The 21,434-nt window shown below is 48.9% G+C and overlaps 1 protein-coding gene across 1 annotated transcript; it reads left to right on the forward strand.

Annotated features, from left to right (window-relative positions):
* Positions 1-9,943: 9,943 nt before the first annotated feature.
* On the forward strand, positions 9,944-19,880 carry TNFRSF4 (TNF receptor superfamily member 4). The gene is made up of 7 exons (XM_090024707.1): positions 9,944-10,103; positions 14,248-14,370; positions 14,575-14,685; positions 15,113-15,179; positions 16,416-16,663; positions 17,158-17,289; positions 19,759-19,880. Exons 1-7 carry the CDS (start codon positions 9,944-9,946, stop codon positions 19,827-19,829), a joined length of 912 nt encoding a protein of 303 aa, XP_089880833.1. The 3' UTR covers positions 19,830-19,880.
* Positions 19,881-21,434: the final 1,554 nt, after the last annotated feature.

Consider the following 21,434-nt stretch of genomic DNA (forward strand, 5'->3'; position numbering starts at 1 on the left):
GGATTAGGCCTGTTCAAATCACTGTCCTGAATCGATTTGGCCAAATCTGATTAGGAGACTCAGCTGCTGCTGCTGAATCTCCAAATCACACAGGCCCCACCCCTGCCTGCTCTCCCAGCTGCTGGCTCTTTTAAAAAGCAAGCCTCCACTCAACAGCTCCTGCCTGGCAGGGGCAATCACTGACGTGGGGGGCTGTGCCACGAGCCCCCCATGGCTGCCCGAGCTCCTGTCCCTTTAAAAAAAAACAAACCAAAAACAAAAGAACCCCTGAACTCACTGGCTCCTGCCCAGTGGGGGGCCATTCCCACTGCCCCCCAAAGTCACGTGCTGTGTGGAGAGCTCTTCCATGAGCCCCGAGAAACCGCAAGGTCACTGCAGCAGCCAGTGAGACTGGGATTTTTTTTTGTTTTTAAAGGGCCAGAACTGGGGCGGGTAGGTCAGCCATGGGGGGACTGGGACAGCAGGTGGGGGGCTGGGGGAACAGGCACGGGATAGGGCCTGGTAGTGGGCCCCCCATGGTCCCCCCCGCCTACTTACCAGCATGGAGTCCAGGTCCAGCTCTCTGCTGCAGCCAGCGGGGACTGCCCGAATTGCCGAAGCTCGCCGAATCTTTTCCAAATGGATCTGGACTTTTTAATTGGTCCCCTGATTCAATTTGGATTCAGAGGTTCAGCCACTGAATCGAGCCAGATCTCCAAATCAAATCAGCACCTGAAGCTTCGCACAGCCCTAGTTGGGATGTTATGAAAGGCTTGAGAAGAGTGCAAGATTTCTTCTTCAGCTGTACACCTGAACTAGCTCAGGAAATGGTGTTAGACATTCCCTTAAAGCCTTGTCTATAAGGCATGCAAAACTCTAAAACTCTTGGTTCAGAGATGATACTTTTTATTAGACTAACTAAATTGCAAAAAAATTATCTTTTTCTGCAAGCTTTCGGGCTTGCATGCCCTTCATCTGTCTATAACTGAGGCGGGCAGTTATTTTGGGCGGAGGGCCGCTTACTGAGTTTTGGCAAGCCCATTGAGGGTTGCATGACAGGCAGCCAAGGGAAGATAAATATTAATTTTCTAAATTTTTTTAGACGCCCCGCAGGCTGGCTAGAATGGGCTGCATCTGGCCCACAGGCCGCATTTTGCCCACCCCTTGTCTATAAGGCAGCATTATTCATCTTGCAGCTAAAGAAAGTGCAAGTTACAGGCCCGTTACATTTTGTCTCAATGTTCAGCAATGTCACTTAAATACGAATTGTGTGTGTGTGTGTGTGTGTCGGGGGGAGGGGATTATGCTTTGCTACCCAGAGCACAGACAACACCCACTTTTGAAGTACATATTTTAGCAGAGTTTACAGATTCACACAAGTTTAGGACTGAAAGATTGCAACAAAATTTAATGTGCTGTGTTGGCAACATTTCTTGTCTTCCTGCTCTCCAAAAAAAGATGGTAAACCCAACTTACGTCTTCAAAAACAAGCAAAGAAACCCAAGAAAAAAGAAAACACAGCAACAAAAACCAAAATCTGCTCCCTAGCACCTTCAAATGAACCTTCATGTGGAGCTCCAGATCCCCTGCAAGGAGTTCTTGTCTGAGAGTAGGTCCCTCCTTTGCAATGAGATGCTGGGGAGGTAGGAGGATGTGGGCTGCATAATGGGGTTTGGAGGAACCCATTCCCAGATGATTCCTATCCCTGAATCTTGCAAGAGAAACTCTTGTGTTTTTTATCTTGTCATTCTTTAGTTTTCTCTTTCCAACCTTTCCTTTCCCAAGTTTGGGCAGGCCCTTATTGGCAAGACCACTCTCCATAGCCAGCTTCTTACAAGGCTGCTGATCGAATCCTTTTTTGAGCACAATTTATGGTTGTTTCTTGTTCAAGTTTTTTCCTTCTGGTCACCTGCCACTGCTTAACATGAAAGCAATGAATCTGCCTGTTACAGTGCTTGATACCAAAGCATCCTAGCCCCATGCTAGAGCTGTATTTCCTGAGATTTAAGATTGCGGGGAGGCGGGACTGCCAATAGACCATTATTTGACGGCCACCCAGACAGAGCCCGTGGTCCCGGGCTCCACGCAGACGGAGCCCCTGGCTCTTGGCTGCGGGGGCTGCCTGTCCCTTTTTCGGGCTCTGGGGCCCGGGAGCATGGCCACCTCCCCTTGCGGGGTCTGCTCCCTCCTGGGGTCTCTGGCGCGCCAGCTGGGGGAGCTCCAGCCACAGGCCAGAGACTGCGTGCCATCAGGGACTGCGAGCAGGAGACAGACTCCTACTGCCAGGCCCTTCTCCCCGGGGAGCCGCAGGGGAGAGCTCCGTCTCCCTCTGCGACTAAGGAGGACTCTGGGACCTCCCGTTCTGCCCAGTCAGGGGCATGGACCAAGGTGGTCAAGGGCCCCAAGGCCCCTGCCCCGCCGGAGCTTAGCAACAGGTTCGCACCTCTTGCAGCCCCGGCAGAGCCTGCTCAGTTGCCGGCTCCCGCAGGCAACCCAGGCTCGATCGCAGCTACTGCCCCCGCTCTCCCCAAGACGAAACGAAAGGTGTTTGTTGTGGGAGACCCCATCCTGCGGGCACTGAGGGGCAATCTGCCGCCCCGACCCCTTAGCCCGGGAAGTCTGCTGCTTCCCGGGGGCCCGCATCCGAGACATTGCGGAGAGGATCCCGCAGCTCCTCCGGCCCACAGACCACTACCCCATGCTCCTTATTCACGTGGGCACCAATGATACGGCTCGGAGCACCCCCAGCCAGGCCATGAGGCGCTACAGGGATTTGGGAGCGGGGCTTAGGGGTCTGGGAGCTCAGGTGGTGTTTTTGTTGTTCCTCCCAGTCTCGGGCTATGGGCTGAGGGGGGAGAGGAGGATCCACGCAGTGAACCAAAGACTGCGGCGCTGGTGTCATCGGGAAGGCTTTGGCTTCCATGACCACAGCCCGCTCTTTGGCGAGAGAGGCAGCGAGCTGCTGGGAAGAGATGGCCTCCACCAGGGAGGAGGCTTTTCTCAGCCAGGCTGGCTGACCTGCTCCACCGGGCTTTAAGCCCGCTGGGAGATGGGGGGTCTACTGCCACTGCTGGCCTGCTGAGCGACCCTTGCAAAGCCAGCAGACCAAGGCACTTAAGGGAGCCCACCCCTGCCTCAGCCCTGGCACAATCTGTGGGCAAGGCAAGAGCCCCCAAGGGCACACTTGCCTGCCTGTAGACTAATGCCAGGAGCCTGGGCAACAAGCAGGACGAGCTCGTCCTCCTGCTCAGTGCAAAGAAATATGATGTCATTGGGATAACGGAGACCTGGTGGGACTCCACCCATGACTGGACCACGGGTAAAGAGGGCTATACCCTGTACAGGAGGGATCGTGTTGACAAAAGGGGAGGGGGTGTAGCTCTCTATGTCAAGGAAAGCTACATGTCCCTGCAAGCTGATGTTGGCGACCGGCATGGACAGCTAGAGACCCTCTGGGTAAAAATTCATGGGGAACACGGCACAGGGGACACAACGGTGGGAGTCTACTACAGACCTCCCACTCAAAGTCCTGAGCTTGACCAGGAGTTTGCCCGGGAACTGACTGAGGCCGCTTGCTCCAGGACCTTGGTTGTCATGGGTGACTTCAATTACCCGGACATCTCGTGGGAAGATCACTCAGCAAAATCCGAGCGGTCGCACAGCTTTCTCTCGTGCATGGATGACCTCTACCTGACTCAAGAAGTCTATGGGCCAACAAGAGGCAAAGCGCTGCTTGACCTGGTACTGGCTACGGAGGACGACCTAATCGGCGACCTAGTGATCGATGGGAAGCTGGGTGACAGCGACCACGAGCTGATCACCTTCACCATCCGCCGTAAAGCTGGCAAGTCAGTCAGCAACACAGAAGTCCTTGACTTCAGAAAAGCCGACTTTGACAAGCTCAAGAGGCTTGTCGGTCAGGCCCTCAGGGACCGTGACCCCAGGGAGATGGGAGTTCAAGAAGAGTGGTTGCTTCTCAAGGAAGCGATCCTCAGTGCACAAGCCAAATCTATTCCAACACGGAGGAAAGGCAGCAAGAAGGCACAGCAGCCCTCCTGGCTCTCCAGGGACCTAGCGGACCTCTTGTGGCTAAAAAGGAAAGCCTACAAAGGATGGAGGACGGGATTCACCTCCAAGGAGGATTATTCTGCGCTGGTCCGGTCCTGCAGGGAGCAAACCAGGAAAGCCAAGGCTGCAACTGAACTCCAACTAGCTTCAAGCATCAAGGACAACAAAAAGTCCTTTTTCAGATATGTGGGGAGCCGGAGGAAAAGCAAGGGCAATGTTGGACCCCTGCTAAACCAGATGGGGCAACTGACAACTGACGCCCAGGAAAAAGCCAACCTATTAAATAGGTACTTTGCGTCAGTCTTTCATCAGTCCCACGGGACGCCCATGCCTGCTATGGGACAGGGAAATCTGGGTGAGGGGGATCCCCTACCCTCCATCAATGCTGACCTTGTGAAGGAACACCTTGAGAAGCTGGATACCTTCAAGTCAGCTGGCCCTGACAACCTGCACCCCAGGGTACTCAAGGAGCTGGCGAGCGTCATAGCCCAGCCCCTGGCACGGATCTTGGAAAACTCCTGGCGCTCTGGTGTAGTGCCCGAAGACTGGAAGAAGGCCAATGTGGTGCCGATCTTCAAGAAAGGGAGGAGAGTGGATCCGGCTAACTACAGGCCCATTAGCCTGACTTCTATCCTGGGGAAGATCTTAGCAAAGTTTATTAAGGAGGCCATCCTTGAGGGACTGGCCCAGCTAACATCCTAAGGGACAGCCAGCACGGGTTTGTTGCGGGTAGGTCTTGTTTGACCAATCTCATTTCCTTCTATGACCAGGTGACCTATCACCTGGACGAGGGAGAAGAGATTGATGTCATATAACTTGACTTCAAAAAAGCTTTTGATCTGGTATCCCATGATCACCTCTTGACCAAACTGGCCAGTTGTGGCCTTGGCTCCACCACGATCCGCTGGCTGGGAAATTGGCTCCGTGGTCGGACCCAGAGGGTTGTGATTGATGGCAGTCACTCGTCGTGGTGCCCTGTGACCAGTGGGGTCCCTCAAGGCTCTGTCGTGGGACCCATCCTGTTCAACATCTTCATTAACGATGTGGACACTGGAGTCAGGAGTGGATTGGCCAAGTTCGCCGACGACACCAAACTTTGGGGCAAAGCATCCACGCCAGAAGACAGGCGGGTGATCCAGGCTGACCCGGACAAGCTCAGCAAATGGGCAGACGAGAACCTCATGGTGTTTAACACCAATAAATGCAAGGTTCTCCACCTTGGGAGGAAAAACCTGCAGCACCCTTATAGGCTCGGCAGTGCTACGGTGGTTAGCACTACAGAAGAAAGAGACTTGGGGGTCATCATTGACCACAAAATGAACATGAGCCTGCAATGCGATGCTGCGGCTAGTACAGCGACCAAAACGCTGGCGTGCATCCATAGATGCTTCTCGAGCAAATCCCGGGACGTCATTCTCCCCTTGTACTCGGCCTTGGGGAGGCCGCAGCTGGAGGACTGCATCCAGTTTTGGGCCCCACAATTCAACAAGGATGTGGAGAAGCTTGAGAGAGTCCAGAGGAGAGCCACGCGCATGATCAGAGGTCAGGAAAACAGATCTGACGATGACAGGCTGAGAGCCACGGGACTCTTTAGCCTGGAAAAGCGCAGGCTCAGGGGGGATCTGATGGCCACCTACAAGTTTATCAGGGGTGACCACCAGGATCTGGGGGAACGTCTATTCACCAGAGCGCCCCAAGGGATGACGAGGTCGAACGGTCACAAACTCCTGCAAGACCGTTTCAGGCTGGACATAAGGAAGAATTTCTTTACTGTCCGAGCCCCCAAGGTCTGGAGCAGCCTGCCAGCGGAGGTGGTTCAAGCACCTACATTGAGCACCTTCAAGAGTAAATTGGATGCTTATCTTGCTGGGATCCTGTGACCCCAGCTGACTTCCTGCCCTTTGGGCAGGGGGCTGGACTCGATGATCTCCCGAGGTCCCTTCCAGTCCTGATGTCTATGAGATCTATGATTTGAGACACAAATGTAGCCCTTTGGATAACTGGGAAATAGGTGCACATAGAAAAGAGATGCCCTTGCAGCACCCTAAAGCTCTTCCATGAAGTGTGTACGCTAACAATATTTACTGACAGAATGGCTCGTGATGTCTTGAATTAAAATGCATTGAACTAGAACGAGACTATTTTGCCATGAGTTTGTTCTGCATTTGCTTTGCTTTCAGTTAAATGTGGGTGCCTGCATCTCAGCCTTGCATTGTTTGGGATCTTTATCCTCAAGAGAGTTTCCATTTTTAAAAAAAAAACATTTTACTTGCTTCCAAATAACAGCCCCTGCTGTTTGTTGTCCATGAGAGGATGTGATCAAATTTTGCAAAGGGAAGAAACAAGTCAGTAGCAGCACATGCACCGGATTGATGTGATTTTCATGATGATGTTGTAAAAGGTAGGAAGAGACTTGCTGGGTATTTCTTAGTGGTTTTGCTGAAGTCAGGCCTGCAAGGGCTTGTTGTTGTTGGTTTTTTGTTTTGTTTTCTTCTTTTCGCAGTTTAGAGCAAAAGATAATTGCAAGAGAGAAAAACACCTGTTTTGGTTTCTTCTGAAAGGACTGGTGTTAAGCTGTGACTTTCCACAGTTCTGTCCAAAACATGAAAAAGAAAAAAAGTAATTAAAAAAAAAATCTGCAATCTGAGGCAGGAAAGAAAAAGAGCCCCACTGAAATACAGCCATCACATTGCCATGTGATTCTCTCAGCCACCCATTTTGACTCCAAATACGCTTCTATCCGGTGTGGACCCGGCGGTGTTTTCTTGCAAGTTAGCTGGAAATGGACATCAGAGTTGCTGAGTCTCATAAGGCCGGTTCTGGAAACCTTATAGAGTCATAAATGCTACAGTCGGAAGGGACCCTAGTAGGTCATTGAGTCTGACCCCCTGCCCTGGGCAGGGAAGAGCACTGGGGTCAGATGACACCAGCAGGGCGCTTGTCCAGTCTCCTCTTGGAGACCCCCAGGGTAGGGGAGAGCACCTCCTCCCTTGGAAGCCCGTTCCAGCTTCTGGCAACCCTTGTCATAAACAAATTCTTTCTAATGTCCGACTAAATCTGTTATCTGCCAATGTGTGGCGCTTGTTCCTTGTTACTCCAGGGGTGCCCTAGTAAATAGAGCATCTCCTGTTCCTTGCTGCCCTCCCCTGACAAATTTATAGGCAGCCACAAGATCACCTCTCAGCCGCCTCTTGCAAAGGCTGGAGAGATCCAGGTCGCTCAGTCTTTCCTTGCAGGGCCCTGCCTGCAGGCCTCAGACCATATGAGTGGCCTCCTCTGAACCCTCTCGAGATTGTCCACACCCCTTTTGAAGTGCAGTGCGCAAAACTGGATGCAGTACTCCAACTGCGGCCTGACCAGTGCTGCGTAGAGGGGAAGCATCACCTCCCTGGACCTGTTCATCATGCATTTGCAAATGCATGATGAAGTGCAGTTAGCCTTGTTGATCACTTCGTCACATTGATGTCTCATGTTCATCTTGGTGTCAACCATGACTCCAAGATCCCTTTCTACTGCTGAGAAGATCATTCCTCGGCCTGTGTGTTGCTGGTCCTTTTTACCCAGGTGCAACACTTTGCACTTGCCTTTGTTGAACTGCATCCTATTTCGTTCTGCCGGTTTTTCTAACCTGTTCAGATCCGCCTGGTTCCTTACCCTCAGGTGTGTTAACTTTGCCCCATAATTTGGTATCATCTGCAAACTGGGACAGGGTGCCCTTTAAACCCTCGTCCAAGTCACTGGTGAAGACACTGAATAGCACCGGTCCAAGGACCGAGTCTTCCGGGACTCCACTGCCCGCATCCCTCCAGGTCGATACTGACCCGTCCACCACCGCTCTCTGGGTGCGGCCCCTTAGCCAATTTGCCACCCACATGACAGTGGAATCATCTTCATCACAGCCACTCCGTTTATTTACAAGAACAGAAGGGGATCGAAGGCCGCCTTATAAATTCCAAAACAATTAAACCTGTCCTTGATGCCCATTTTATTGCAGGCCTGAGCTGGAGTATGTAACAGCTGGGCAGTCCCAAAACCTGTCTGTGACCTCCACTTTTAGTGATACATATCACTTCTGGGATGACTCATTTTCTGTTTCTGTGCTCTGCAACGCAGTGTCAGGGTGACATCAGTCTTCAGCGCCCTCCCGTTCATTTTACTAATAATATTGGTTCCATTATCTGGGGGAGTGAGAATTCCTCTTTGAACGCCCTCTTGCTTCTGCATCAGGAGGGCTGTTCCTGTATTGTTGAAAAGGTGAGTATCGAATAAGGCTCAACGTCTATGATCCTACATGCCCGTACCCTTGAGGCAGTGGCAGAGATGGCTCCATTGCCATTAGTTTTAAGGAAGAGTCAGTGACTGATCTGGCGCAACTCGCATGCATAAAATGTAGCTGCTACCAAGGCAAATGCAACTTTAATCCAGTTGCATCAGTGACATTGCAACCTTGCTGTCATTCAAAGGCCTAAGGAACAGCCTTTATGTGTGTGTTGCTTCCAAGTAATAAGTGCCTGTAGACATGCTGCAAGGATGCTCCAATACACTGTAATTACAACCCGTTGAAGCGGACTCAATTAATTGAGTCTGGTGGAGCGTGGTAATTACAATGCTCCAGCACCTTCTGCATCTCATGTATCAACATCCCTGCACTTGGGATGCTTGAATTAAATCTCATTGGACAAGCTTTAGTTCAAGCACCCTGCCACCTTTCTGAAGCATGGGGATGCTGATACATGAGATGCTGCAGCGCTTTAATTAGAACCGCTCTAATTAAAGCACCCCCCTCCCACCTGCAGAGCTCATGCAAAAGTGTCCCCTGTGCTTAGCCCATGTCTTACTGTGCTCTGAGATCTACAACATGCTCTCCAGTCTCCAACTGGAATAATTTTGTACAATCAGCAAGCTCATCTGCTTGATTCCTTCCTTCATTTGAGCCCTGCCCCACTTAATCTAACTGTAGTGACACACGTTGTATTCAAAAGCGTGTCTTACTGTATCCTAGCTCTGCAGTTAGTGCAATACAGGCTATCACCCAAAGAAACCCATGCCCCTCTCACATATCTGCAGACAGAGGCGTGGAATTTAACCAATATCCTTTAAAATTACTAACTGACCTCTCCTAGCACAGCTACACAGTATATCCTTCTGCTTTCAGAAAGGAGTGCCAGGGATTGGTTTTTTAGGTCGGCACAGGCTGTTTTGTTTTAAAACTACAAGAGGGTGCAGCAGCAGAAGTCTCTTGATGGACTTGTTTCTCTTATGCTTCTGCCACGCTTTACATATATCACACAATTAACTGGTTAATCATGCAATCAATTTAGACCAGACACACATGCAAAGTGTGTGTGTGTATGTATATATGTGTGTGTGTGTGTGTGTGTGTGTGTATATAAATAATATGTACATGTATATGTATATAATTAATTGGTTAATCATGCAATAAATTGAGACCAGACACATGTGCACAGTATATATTATGTAATTAACTGATAAATCACACAATACATTTAGACTGGTCACATATGCAAAGTAATTATGTGATAAAAGTGTCGATCCAGCTATAAAAGGAGCCAACCAGCTACAAAGTTAGTGCTTGAGAATGTGTAACATCTTTATCGCTGGCTTCTCTCAGGCTTTAATTGAAATGTGTGGCTGGGCTCTTAGTAAAAGCGGGTGAAATGAGTGCATGAATTGTAGGGCTAAGAATATTTTACCAGAAGTCTCCACTTGTTGGGTTCCTTTGAAAGGGAAAAGTACCTCCCATCAAAGGGGTGGAGCTATGTGAGTGGTTGGGAATTTCCCCGCTGCAGGCATATCAACTGCTTTCCTGCTCCCCAGCAGTCTAGATTCAACCTCTCCTACAATTTACTTTTTTCTTACCTGAGAGCCGAAGGTCATGGCAATGGCACGACCAGGTGAAACCCTATGGGCTTTGTCCTGTTGTACTGCTGGTTTGCCCTTCCTGCTGCTCTCTCTCATCCCATGTTCAGCGTTGACGTGTACTAGACATGAATATCCCTTGCGCGGCATTAAATGCTGCAAGATGTGCGGTCCTGGTAAGTAACCCTCCTCATCTACTGAAACTTGGTCCTACCTCTTAGATGCAGAAGGTGAAGTCCAGTAGGAGATGGGGAGTGGTGGGGCAATGGGAGCTCTAACGTTCCTTACCTGAGTTGTAGGACAGGGCGAGTGGCTGTTGTAAAATAACATTTCCTAGGACTTCAAGCGTTCTTCCTGGACTGATAGCAATTATTGCAGCTCTCAGTAGCATCCTCCAAGAAACCTGGTACCCCCTGTGAGGAGCAACGTTATTGTTCTTTATACTGGCTTCATCTCTCTAGATTTTTTCCACTGGTGGTTTTGCTTGGTTCAGACACATTGCTAGCAGTGAAGCCACTGTACCATCTCACCCAGCTCGGAGTAGAATTAAATAATATATAGGTTAGCATACTGGTAGAGTCAAAAGTCTTGCACAGTCTGGTCTTAGCCCAGAAAAAAATCTACTGCTGAAATGATTATTTTTTCTTAATTTCACGTCTCAGGCCAAAGTGTTCAAATTTATTCTAGCCAGCAGTATTCACTGTAGCTATTACTTACATTTTAAAAAGTCTCTGGAGAAAAATCTCTCCTCTGGAGGGTGGAAGGTGTGCTAAGAATCAGATGAAAAGCCGAAACTATGGATGACGGGGTGTCTTGGATGTTTCTCATGTGTCTAGGGGCCAGCTCCACCAGCTGTTGTATAGATTTCAGCTTGTGAAGAGGGTTTGCTTTCTCTGAATTTTGCAGAGCTGCAGCTGGTGGCCTTTGCTTGTTTCCTTCTCGCACTTCCTCATATTTGGTAGAAACCGGGGACTGTCTTTTCTCGCAGGCGCTCTTAAAACCAAATGTCAGCTCTTCCATCAGCACCAAGGTGGAAAAAAAGTAATATACGGGTGCTTTAGCCATTTGGATCCCATTGTTGAAATGACTTGCTAATGCAGCAAAACTACCGAGGGACGTGACATTGGTATCCAAGGGGCAATCAGGTAATAGTGTCTGTAGTCGCATGAGCCGAGAGAAGTAGGGAGGGCGTACTTCCCACCACGGCAGGCAGGTCAGCTCACGCAGCTGCACGCTTGTTGAAAGTGTCAATGACAAAAAAATCAATACGTAATCCTTGTGAGTTGCATCTCACTTTAAAAATAACTGTGCTTTCTGTTTTCATATTCAACTACCAAAATGAATGAAGAAGACCAGAATGGGGGTGGCAGAAACTGAAATTGGTGGTTTTGCAATGATAGTGGTTGAAACAGATCCTGACTCTCCAGCCTTAACTTTTAGCAGGAGGTCTCTGTGTTTTTTGCAGTGATGGAGATGTGAGGGCTTCTGATTTCCCTCCCCCACCCAGTATGTGAATCGGGAGATTATTTGCCCCTGATGCCATCTCCTCTTTCCTGAGATGGATGAGGGGTTCTCCTTGGCTGGTTAATTGTTAGCAATCGGATCCAGTTCTTGGAGAAATTCTGTCTTCAGATTATGACTTAGTTTCCTGGTAAGGCAGGATATGCAGCAGATAGTGAGTTACTGGATCTGAGTGATAAGGAGCAATGATGAGTGATTCCTTCTGGCACCCAGTAAAACTTACAGAGAAACCTGAGATGAAATGGAAGTGGAAAAAAAATCAGTGGGTGTTTCTCACTTACCCAGGGGAGGGGGAAAATCAGGAGCCGGGGGAAGAAGAATGAATTACAGCAGGATTTTAAAAGCACTGAGATGTATGGTGATGGTTGCTGATTTGCCAGTAGCCTTTCCTGTATCTAGGGCCATTAGCAAGATGGGAGGAATGTGGATTGTGAGCAAAGTGTGGCAGGCAGCAAACCGATGCCTTTTTCTCAACTGTCCCTGCTGCAACTTAGATGAGTTGTTACATCTTTGAGCCTTGTCATCCTGTCTTCAAAATGTGTTTGGTTTTTTTTAACATAGATTAATCGCCTACTTCCTTAGTGGCATGAAAGCAAAGTCAGCGTATGAAGAGGGTTCTGAGCTCGGCTTCAAATACACAGCAAACCACCCTGTCATTATATAGTGGTGGCATCTGGCAGCCTCAGGTCTTGTAGAAAGCTTCGTGCTCCGTGCCTGTAATCTCAGTAGGATTTTACAGCTTGAAATTAGGGCACAAATGACAATTTAACAAGGGGAAGCGGGCTGTCCACTTGGGCGTTGCTGTGTCTGTCTGCTGGGAGCATGTGAAACAAATGCTGGGGGGGGCAGGTAGGGTTCAATCGCGAGAGAGACAAGTGGAATAGCATCAGCCAGGACTGAACCGAATAAAAGTGTTTGCACCCACCTCTCTTTACAAGTACGATCTGGTAATTTCTCTATGCAGCTTGGGGCAAGTGAAATAAAACCAGGACAGAAGAGATGCGGCCAAACGTTGAATTTTTCGGAGGCAACAGGCTTCGATCCAGTGCCAGGACTAGAATTCAAGATTTGTTTAAACCTGGGGGGGGGGCTTCTCCACTCTTACCTCCCTTATGGGAGATGCTGCTGTCTCCTGTCACCTCTGGGTTATTCATTGAAATCATGACTTCCATCAGCTGCCGTATGGCCGATGTGAAATGAGCTTGTGGTCTTAACCCCGTTCTTCGCTCGCTGATCAGGCATGCTAGGAACAAATAGGTGGGGATGTCACAAATGGTACTATGATGGTTGGGTCCCGTATCGGTCTCAGTAGGGAAGGTAGGGGTCCCTCAGTAGGGATCAGCCCCTGCCTATCAGAAGTGGTCCACTGAGACTTGTGGGGAAGATGTGACTTAGATGCTGTCAAGCCACTGAGCCCAAAAGAGTTAATGAGTTAGTTATGAAACAAAAGTGGCATCCTTTGCAGCAGAATCTGTTCCCACCCCACCTCCATTTATATTTTGAGAGGACTATATAAAATAGGCCTTGGCCTGGGGGAAGTGGCATGGGGAGTGCTTGGAAGAACTGTCTGAGAACAGAATATTGTAGAGAGGTGATGGAGCAATTGTAGAGAGGTCGGGATGTACAGGTTTGGCCTTCTAAAGGTTTCCATTAGCAAGATGCCATTCTGCTAAAGATGGTTATCTACTTCATGCAACTTCCTTTCTAATGTTAGAGCACCCTTCCTCTTTTAGGTAGGAGCCCCCCTCCCACCCCTGACTCAGCAGGCCCAGTGGCAGAAGTGATCCGCTGCTTAAATTGGGTTCTGTTCCCAATGGGTCAGTGCAATTACTCCATATTAGATACGTGTGCTCCTGCCTGGAGAATCTGCATTTATATCCATATACTGAAAAGAGCTGGGACTCCTGGGATCTGCCCTTGACTCAGCGTGACCTTGTCACTCGCTTTCTCTGGGTCCATTTCCCTGTTTGCAAAAGTGGGCCAGTGCTCTGCTGTTGAGCTCTAAGATAAAATAGATGGATGGATGCATCTGGGGCAGGGGAGAGGTAGGGGCTCAGGCTCACTTAATTCACATTTACTTTGCTTTGAGAACTACAGCAGAGAGATGTCTGCACTGTTTTTAACCACTTAATTGGGGAACGTGACACCGGGTCTAGCCAGCCGATGTGTTGCTCCAGCACTTGGGGCGCCTGCTTATTCTTTGTCTGATTCAATGACTTGGTCTTGGTCCCTGGCTGCAGGTACTTCACTTTGGTACATGAACATGCACAGTGTGCTAGAGAAGTGGTTCTCAAATGTTTTGGGCCACCAGTCTGCTGTCAGCATCTTTTGTAGACCACCATACACCCTTGCCTTGAGCTGGTGTGAGGACACGAAAGTGCATGGGGTCCACTACAAGTCTCAGATGAGCTGTGGACTTTTCACCATGGCCTTGCAGAGCAGGGCGCAGAGCACTGCACAGGAGACACTGGCCCCTTGCGCCGTGGTAGAGCTCTCTAAAATAGCTTTGGTTGTAAACCGAGACATTCAACTAATTGCTGCAGAGAGAAGTAATGCTTGACATGCACTGGATGGCAGGCACTGTTGTGGTTATGCTGGAGCTCAAAATGCACAGACAGCAGCACTGGAGCAGAGTCTGCCAACTTCTTCCATGCAAAAGGCCTGCTATTCTCAGCCAGAGGCCTTCACCTAGATGGAAGAGTGTGGCCAGAAGGTGTTTTTATATATTTATTTGGAGGACCGAAAGAACTTCCTCCTGCAAAATATCCATTCCACCCTCAACCCTGGTCTTTTTTATAGGGGAGGAAATACAATACCGCTGCACAGAGACAACAGAAACAGTGTGTAAACCCTGCCAGGATGGGTACTATAAGACTGAGTACAGCGAGGGAGACTGCAAGACCTGCAAAATCTGTAACATCAGTAAGTCAGCTGTTGCTTCTTTTAAGCTGCTGCTTATAGAGCGATTTTTTTCTATAAGGGGTAGGGAGGGCTGGTCTGAATCCCCAAGTGTCCACGGACCTTTTTTATTTCACTTTCCTTTTTTTTTCCTGCTTTAAATTTTTAAGAATAGGTATTTACCTTCTTTTCTCTTTTCTCTCTACCCCCAAACCCTCTTGCTCCTAGAAAAGGGCACCACAGAAGTGAAGAAGTGCGACCAGACCTCTGATAGAGTGTGCATGTGCACCAAAGGCTTCGAGCCCAGCAGGTTCATGGCAGATGGCACAGCACCATCGGGTATGTGACGCACGTCGGATTCGGAGCATGCCTCCAAGTATAAAAGCCCTGCTAGCTGTTCTGTCGGTTGTCTCCATCTCCCAAAGAGACACGAGATGCAAAATGCTGTTCTGGGATATTGTCCTAAGAGGTTTTAATGCACTCCTCATTGACTTCTGTAAATGCGGTACAGAGATGGCAAGAAACCTTACAAAGAAACAAAGGTGGGGGGTGCTGTACTTGTTAAATGCACACTTTCCTTTTTGTAATGACCCAAATGTACATTGCCATTTCCATGCTGTAGTGTGTGTGACATGCCACTCCACAACAGACATTGATACACAGATGTGAGACCTCTTTGTAGTCGTTGCATATTCTGTTTGGCCCGGCTGTTCTCATCTCCTTCCCGTTCTACCTTGGGTTTAATGTATTCTTGTCTCTCTTTCAGCGTGCTCAGCCTGTTCTGCTGGGTCTTTTTCCAGAGGAGAAAATAGCAAATGTCACCCCTGGACCAAGTACGTATCACACACCCAAACACATGAAGCATTGGCTTTCGTTGATTATTGTCAGCCTGTTGCTTGCATATCGTTCCCTAGCAGGCGGGCCAGGAAATGGTATTCATGGTGGCTTTAGGTCCCTGCAAATAGGCTATGCTTCAGCTCGTAGAATTGGTTGGCGCGTTGCAATTTGTCTTTTATACGGTGGCTCTCAGTAAGAGAACCTGCCACGTGGAAATTTTCATGTAACTGGAAACAGTTCCACCACCCACACAGCAGAGCCATTCACCAGCACAACGACCCATGTGAAATTTGGAGAAGCGCAGGTTGTAGGAGGAAGGAGTCTGAAGAAGGCCCCAGGAAATCAGTCTGCCACTGTGTGGGTAGACTGCTAGCTGCAACCGCAGCATCCCTATGGGATTTTCTTTTAATAAAGAATCAGTTTAGTTTCACAAACATAGTCATAGAAGTAGACATCATGGGAAACAGGGCTGGAAAAGACCTTTTTGAGGTCATATATTCCATCCACCTACCCCAGGGAAGGGTCACCTGTGCCTATGCTATTCCTGTCAGATTTTTGTCTTAAAGATCCAGCAATGAAGAGTCCCCACTCTCTCTAGGACATCTACCCTGGGGCTTAGCTCTGCTTACAGTTGAAAAGTTTGTCTTAATGACTACCCTAGATCTCCCGTTCTGCAGTTTTAATGCAACTCTAACTTATCTTCTCCCCAGCAGACACGGAGAACTCTTCATACATTTCCCTTTTTCAGCAAACTCTTACCTATTCAAAGACTGTTTGTTTTTATGTCTTTCCTCAGTCATCTTTTCTTAAGACTGAAGGAGCCCAATCTTTCCTGGTAGCTCAATGGGTGGGGTTTTTTTTTTTTCATTTTATTTTTCTTAAAAGACTTCTAGTAGCGCAGGTGACAATAGAAACAATCTCTTCCTCTTTCAATTAAACAAGTGTGTTCCATTGACAGCTGTACTGTCATCGACCTCTGCATGCTTCAGTCTTCCAGGACGAACAAAAGCTAAATTGTGAATGGTGAAACAAGCTAGAAAGAAAATCATGTTTTGAGATAAAACAATTACCCCCCCTCCACCCTGCAAAAATAGCAGGCCCCTTTTTAGAAAACATAAAAGCAAAAAAAAGCATAAGCCCCCTCCCTGCCCCCCATGGAGATCATCTTTAAATTAATTATTGTGCCATTTAGGTAATTGCACACAATTGTTTATTCATGGCATTTTTTGCAGCTGCACAGCGTCTGGTAGGACGATTCTGCGGGAGGGGTCAGATAAAGAGGATGTTATCTGCGGTGACCAGAAAAAACAGGCGACCACGATTCAGAGCCTGGTGTCCACTTCACATACCTCTGTCACCACCCACAAAACCAGCACGTTGTTAACAGCACTCACGACCTCGAGACCCAAAAACACATTTTCCATTCCTCCCATACACTGGGGAGATCAACCAACTGGCAGCACAGAGCCAACCAAGTGGGGTAAGAAGAGGGTCTTGCCAGCTAGTAGGTCCTACTAAGTCTTGGTGAATTTTCTGTTCTTGTTGGGGTACATTGGGGTGTTGAAACCACAGTGTCTTGCAGAAGTCTTTTGGGGAAGATAAGCTTTTAACGAACCAGAAGCTGTGTTCATGGCTTCCAGCTAGCTAGCCTGGTGATGGTTCCTGGACGTCCATGTGCTGTGGCCCTGGGGCGGCCCCGCGGTGGGGACACCCTTGGGCTTGGGACCCCCCTTTCCCACCTCCAAGTTTCCATATTTCCTGTCGTGGAGCCAAGAGTGTGGAGCGTGTCATTTCTCTGTCTCTAGCAAGGCCTTAGGTCTGGCTCTGCTGCAGGAAGCCCAGAGAGTTTTCTAGTCCAGGCCGGGGCTACTGGGTCTCCTAGACCCCCTGTTGCAGAGCCAGGAGCAAATAGTGTGCGTCTGTGTGTGCCCATCTGTGTATGGGGTGAGTAATGGTCTTTTATTTTTCTTCTAGGGCCTTTATCTCTCGTCCTGATTTGCTTGACATTGCTCATGGTATCAGGAATGTCTATTCTCCTTCTGATTATTCAGGCGACTGGCAAGGGGAGGAAGAAGAAGCTGCAGCCTGCTGAGAACGATCAGCAAAGTGAGTCTCTCTTTGAAGATAGCTTCTTTGCTCCCTTGATGTCGAAAGACTTGATGGTTAAGGGTAGTGGTGCTCAGCCTTTTGGTCCCACAGGCCAGATGAGTGGCCCAGTGCTGCCCCCTCTCAGCCCCTGTATACCTAGATTGGTCCCCAGGGGCCTGGCACTGCCTTTGCTCAGCCCTGCACACTGGGATCCAACACACAGGGCCTGGGAATCCCCGTGGGTCCTGAAATTTGGCAGCAGGGGATTGGGACACCACCTCCCTGCCACCAGATTACTGGACCCATGAGGATCCCCACAGGGCAGACAACATGGTGTCACAGGCCAATTTTGGGTTGAGCACTACTAATTCAGGGGAACATCTGGGTTGGTCTGTCAGTCTTAGACCATCCATTTCTACCGTGCCAAGCACTTTGATTATAACGTGATCTATCTGGTTTAGTGGCTTGGTTTTACCTGAAACTTAAACCTCTGTTGGTGGACCTAATAGACCCAGACGCTTGGGAGTGCCGGAGATTTTAGAGTTGCTCTTGATGTGAAGGGAAATTGACTCAAACAAATTTAACAAGTTTCATGCTGTAGACTCTTCCTAATTTAGATGCTGTGCACTTGGCCAGGGAGCAAACCATGCATGCGCCTGAACCCAAGTCTTGCAGTCCATTAAAACTCCTGTTGATTTATGAGTCGGGCCGGTTTGGCAGAACATGTTATTTCATTCACAGGAGTTTTGCCAAACCAGACTTGGGGGCTCCCAAACCAACCTTGGCTGGGATGTCCCAGGACACAATTGCTTGGGGAGAAGTCTGTGGGACTGGGGGGAGTCTCCTGGTAATAGTTATATCCTTAAACATCATTTGTCAGAACTGCGTTTGGGAACGTATCCCAACAGCGAGGAAACGCTCCAACTCAGGGAAAGCGTGGCTCCCTAGAGCACTGTTTATAGTCATGTAGTCTGTGGCTCTCCCCCTCGCCCCCCGGCAGATCATCCTCGTATTGCGGGATAGCCGATACGTGGTGTTTAGAGGGAAGAGCACATTAACTCTAGGGGTAGAAGCTAAACGCAGTAACCTGGCTGCCTTGGTAGCTAAAGAGTAGCATCCCAGCAAAGAGGGACCAGACAAACGTCATCGATGCTAATCTTTTGGAAACATTTGATTAAGCCTTAGAGGATGGGTACTGAAATATCCCTGCCCAGCCCCCACATTTGTTCTCCTCCTTGCCTTTATCTTTCCATCGTCCTTCCTTCTCCCCTTATCTTTATTTCATTATCTCTTTTCTTCTGTGTGGTTCAGTGTGTATGAAAGCATTTCACATGTATGAACCCAGCTGACCTACAGTTCAAATCAGTTCGCTGCGTAGGAAGCGATGCAATGCGATGCTGCGGCTAGTAAAGCGACCAAAATGCTGGCTTGCATCCATAGATGCTTCTCGAGCAAATCCCGGGACGTCATTCTCCCCTTGTACTCGGCCTTGGTGAGGCCGCAGCTGGAGTACTGCGTCCAGTTTTGGGCTCCACAATTCAAAAAGGATGTGGAGAAGCTTGAGAGAGTCCAGAGGAGAGCCACGCGCATGATCGGAGTTCAGGAAAACAGATCTGACGATGACAGGCTGAGAGCCATGGGGCTCTTTAGCCTGGAAAAGCGCAGGCTCAGGGGGGATCTGATGGCCACCTATAAGTTTATCAGGGGTGACCACCAGGATCTGGGGGAACGTCTGTTCACCAGAGCGCCCCAAGGGATGACGAGGTCGAACGGTCACAAACTCCTGCAAGACCGCTTCAGGCTGATCATAAGGAAGAATTTCTTTACTGCCCGAGCCCCCAAGGTCTGGAACAGTCTGCCAGCGGAGGTGGTTCAAGCACCTACATTGAACACCTTCAAGAGTAAATTGGATGCTTATCTTGCTGGGATCCTATGACCCCAGCTGACTTCCTGCCCTTTGGGCAGGGGGCTGGACTCGATCTCCCAAGGTCCCTTCCAGCCCTGATGTCTATGAAATCTATGAAGACTGGACTTATATAGTAGGCCATTAAGAAATCAAGAGAGCATAGTTTCATATACTGTTGAGAGAATCTATATCTATATAGTATTATATAGAAATCATTGTTCTGAGATGCCTCTTAATGTTGCTTCTGTTTACGGGGAAGTGAGTTGGCTAGGAGTTTTTCTTCCCCCCCCTCAAATGAATGGGAATTTGTGACTAGACAGCACGGTTTGATGGGTGGGCTCTGCATTCACAGCTAGCTAGAAGCATGGCTCTGGGCCGGCTGGCTGACAGTAGCACCAATAAAAGATGTTCCTGTTATTCCCCACACCTATGCAACCGAGGTGGGATCCCCAGTCTCGGCTGGCCAGGACATCGCTTTCTCTTGGTGGTTCCTGTCTGCTCCTGTGTCCATGAAACAGAGAGCTCCTGGGCTTCCTTTTCCCTTTCTGCTTTGTACAATGTTTCTTTACTGTGTCTTTCAGAAGGAAGGAGCTGTCGCGTTCCTATCCAGGAGGAACAAATTGACTCCAATTCCAGCCTGATCAAAAACTGAGTCCCCATCAGGCTATCACTTACTGCATTTCTGAGCCAAGCAACATTAACCCAGCAGTGTGACAGCTACTCCCTGTGCGAAGGAATATTCTACGGAGATATGTATATACCAGTGTGCTTGAGTGTGTGAGATGGTTAAAAAAACGAGCTGTACCTCTGAGTGTACTCGAGTGACTCTCAAGTGTCAGTCCATGCACATTTATTTTGGAAGCATGTGACTCTTCATCAATCAGACCAGGCCCGTGCCTACAGCACCGGGTGCATCAGCCCAGTTCACCTAGCAGGTCTGGCTGAATTTGGACAGCGGCACCCCTTTGGGGGTCTGTAAACAGCCAGTATTCATTAATCAAAAGTATTATTTACTTAGGAATATAAGAGCAGGGCCATAGAGAGGAAGAATTTCAAAACCAAAACCTGTCTATGTGCATGTCTACCTTACCTGCAGTCCTACCGTGCTATGATGGGGACCTACTCAGGCCTGATTTTTCTAGCTGCTCCCACCAGGCTCATGCACCCAACTCATTTACCAGTCTGATTGTCCTGTTGACTCTTCCCTCTGTTAAGGAGCATCCCCTTTAAATCCTGCTCGATTTATTGTTCTCAGGTCTTGGCCTCAGCCCAAACCAGTCTTGTAGGTTGGCTGAGGATACAGAATCGGTGAAGCTATTCGTTCTGGCATCTAACAGCTCATGGCACATAACAACTCTAAGTGCTGGCTGAGCGGTTGTGGTTATCTGACACCTCCTCCCACTCTTGCATCCTGACAAATGCTTCTTGTGTACATTGCAGTGACCGAGCCAACAGGTAATTTATGAATAAGTTATTAATCCTACTATAGGTCAGCTCCAGATCTCTTTGTGTGTGTATGTGTGTTTGTGTGTGGGTATGTATTGTGGAAGGAGTCCTTATACTGACTTCTATAAGGGAAAGCAAATTCAGATACTTAGGAACATTACTAATGGAGACTACAGCTTAGGGGACAACTTGCGAGTACCATCTGCCTTGACGGCGGGCCTTTGTGGTTGGCGTTTGTACCACTGCATCATCTGTAAGCCCTGCACGCCCAAGACGCACTTTTTTGTGCTTCCTGTTTATGTTCCTAGGCAGCACAGCAAGCATCCTGTTAGGATGGGCACCTGCAGCGTGCATCTCCTCAGCCAGGATGTGGTCACATCAACCAAAACTGGACGCAGGCTGTGGTGTTCTGGGGCAGGCAGCCTTCTTAGAAGGCAGCCCTGGAAAAGGGTGAGAAGTGGGGTGATGTCTAATGGGAGAAGAGGATGAAGGATGGAGTAGACAGAGTGCAAAGCAAGTGCAGAAAGACTCTTTTTTTTTTAAAAAAAAAAAAAAAAAAAGAAAAAGGAAGGGAATGAGGAGATGAGAAAATTTCCACTGGAAGCATAAAGAACGACTGCTGAGCTGGGTCCTCATTGATTGCCTTCTTGAGTTATCCACTCAACTGCAGCCTTGGTGTTTATGCAAGACCCTGCAGACCAGCAAGCCTAGGTGCGGAGGGCTCACCTGCCCCTAGGTTCCCTACACCGAATCTCTGTTTCGAAAGGAAGAAAGAAGCTTCCTAAACTCCAGTGAACGCTGTAAACCTCAC

Source organism: Crocodylus siamensis, chromosome 12 (genome assembly GCF_052110815.1).
Source record: "Crocodylus siamensis isolate JL-2025a chromosome 12, ASM5211081v1, whole genome shotgun sequence".
NCBI classification, from domain to species: domain Eukaryota; kingdom Metazoa; phylum Chordata; order Crocodylia; family Crocodylidae; genus Crocodylus; species Crocodylus siamensis.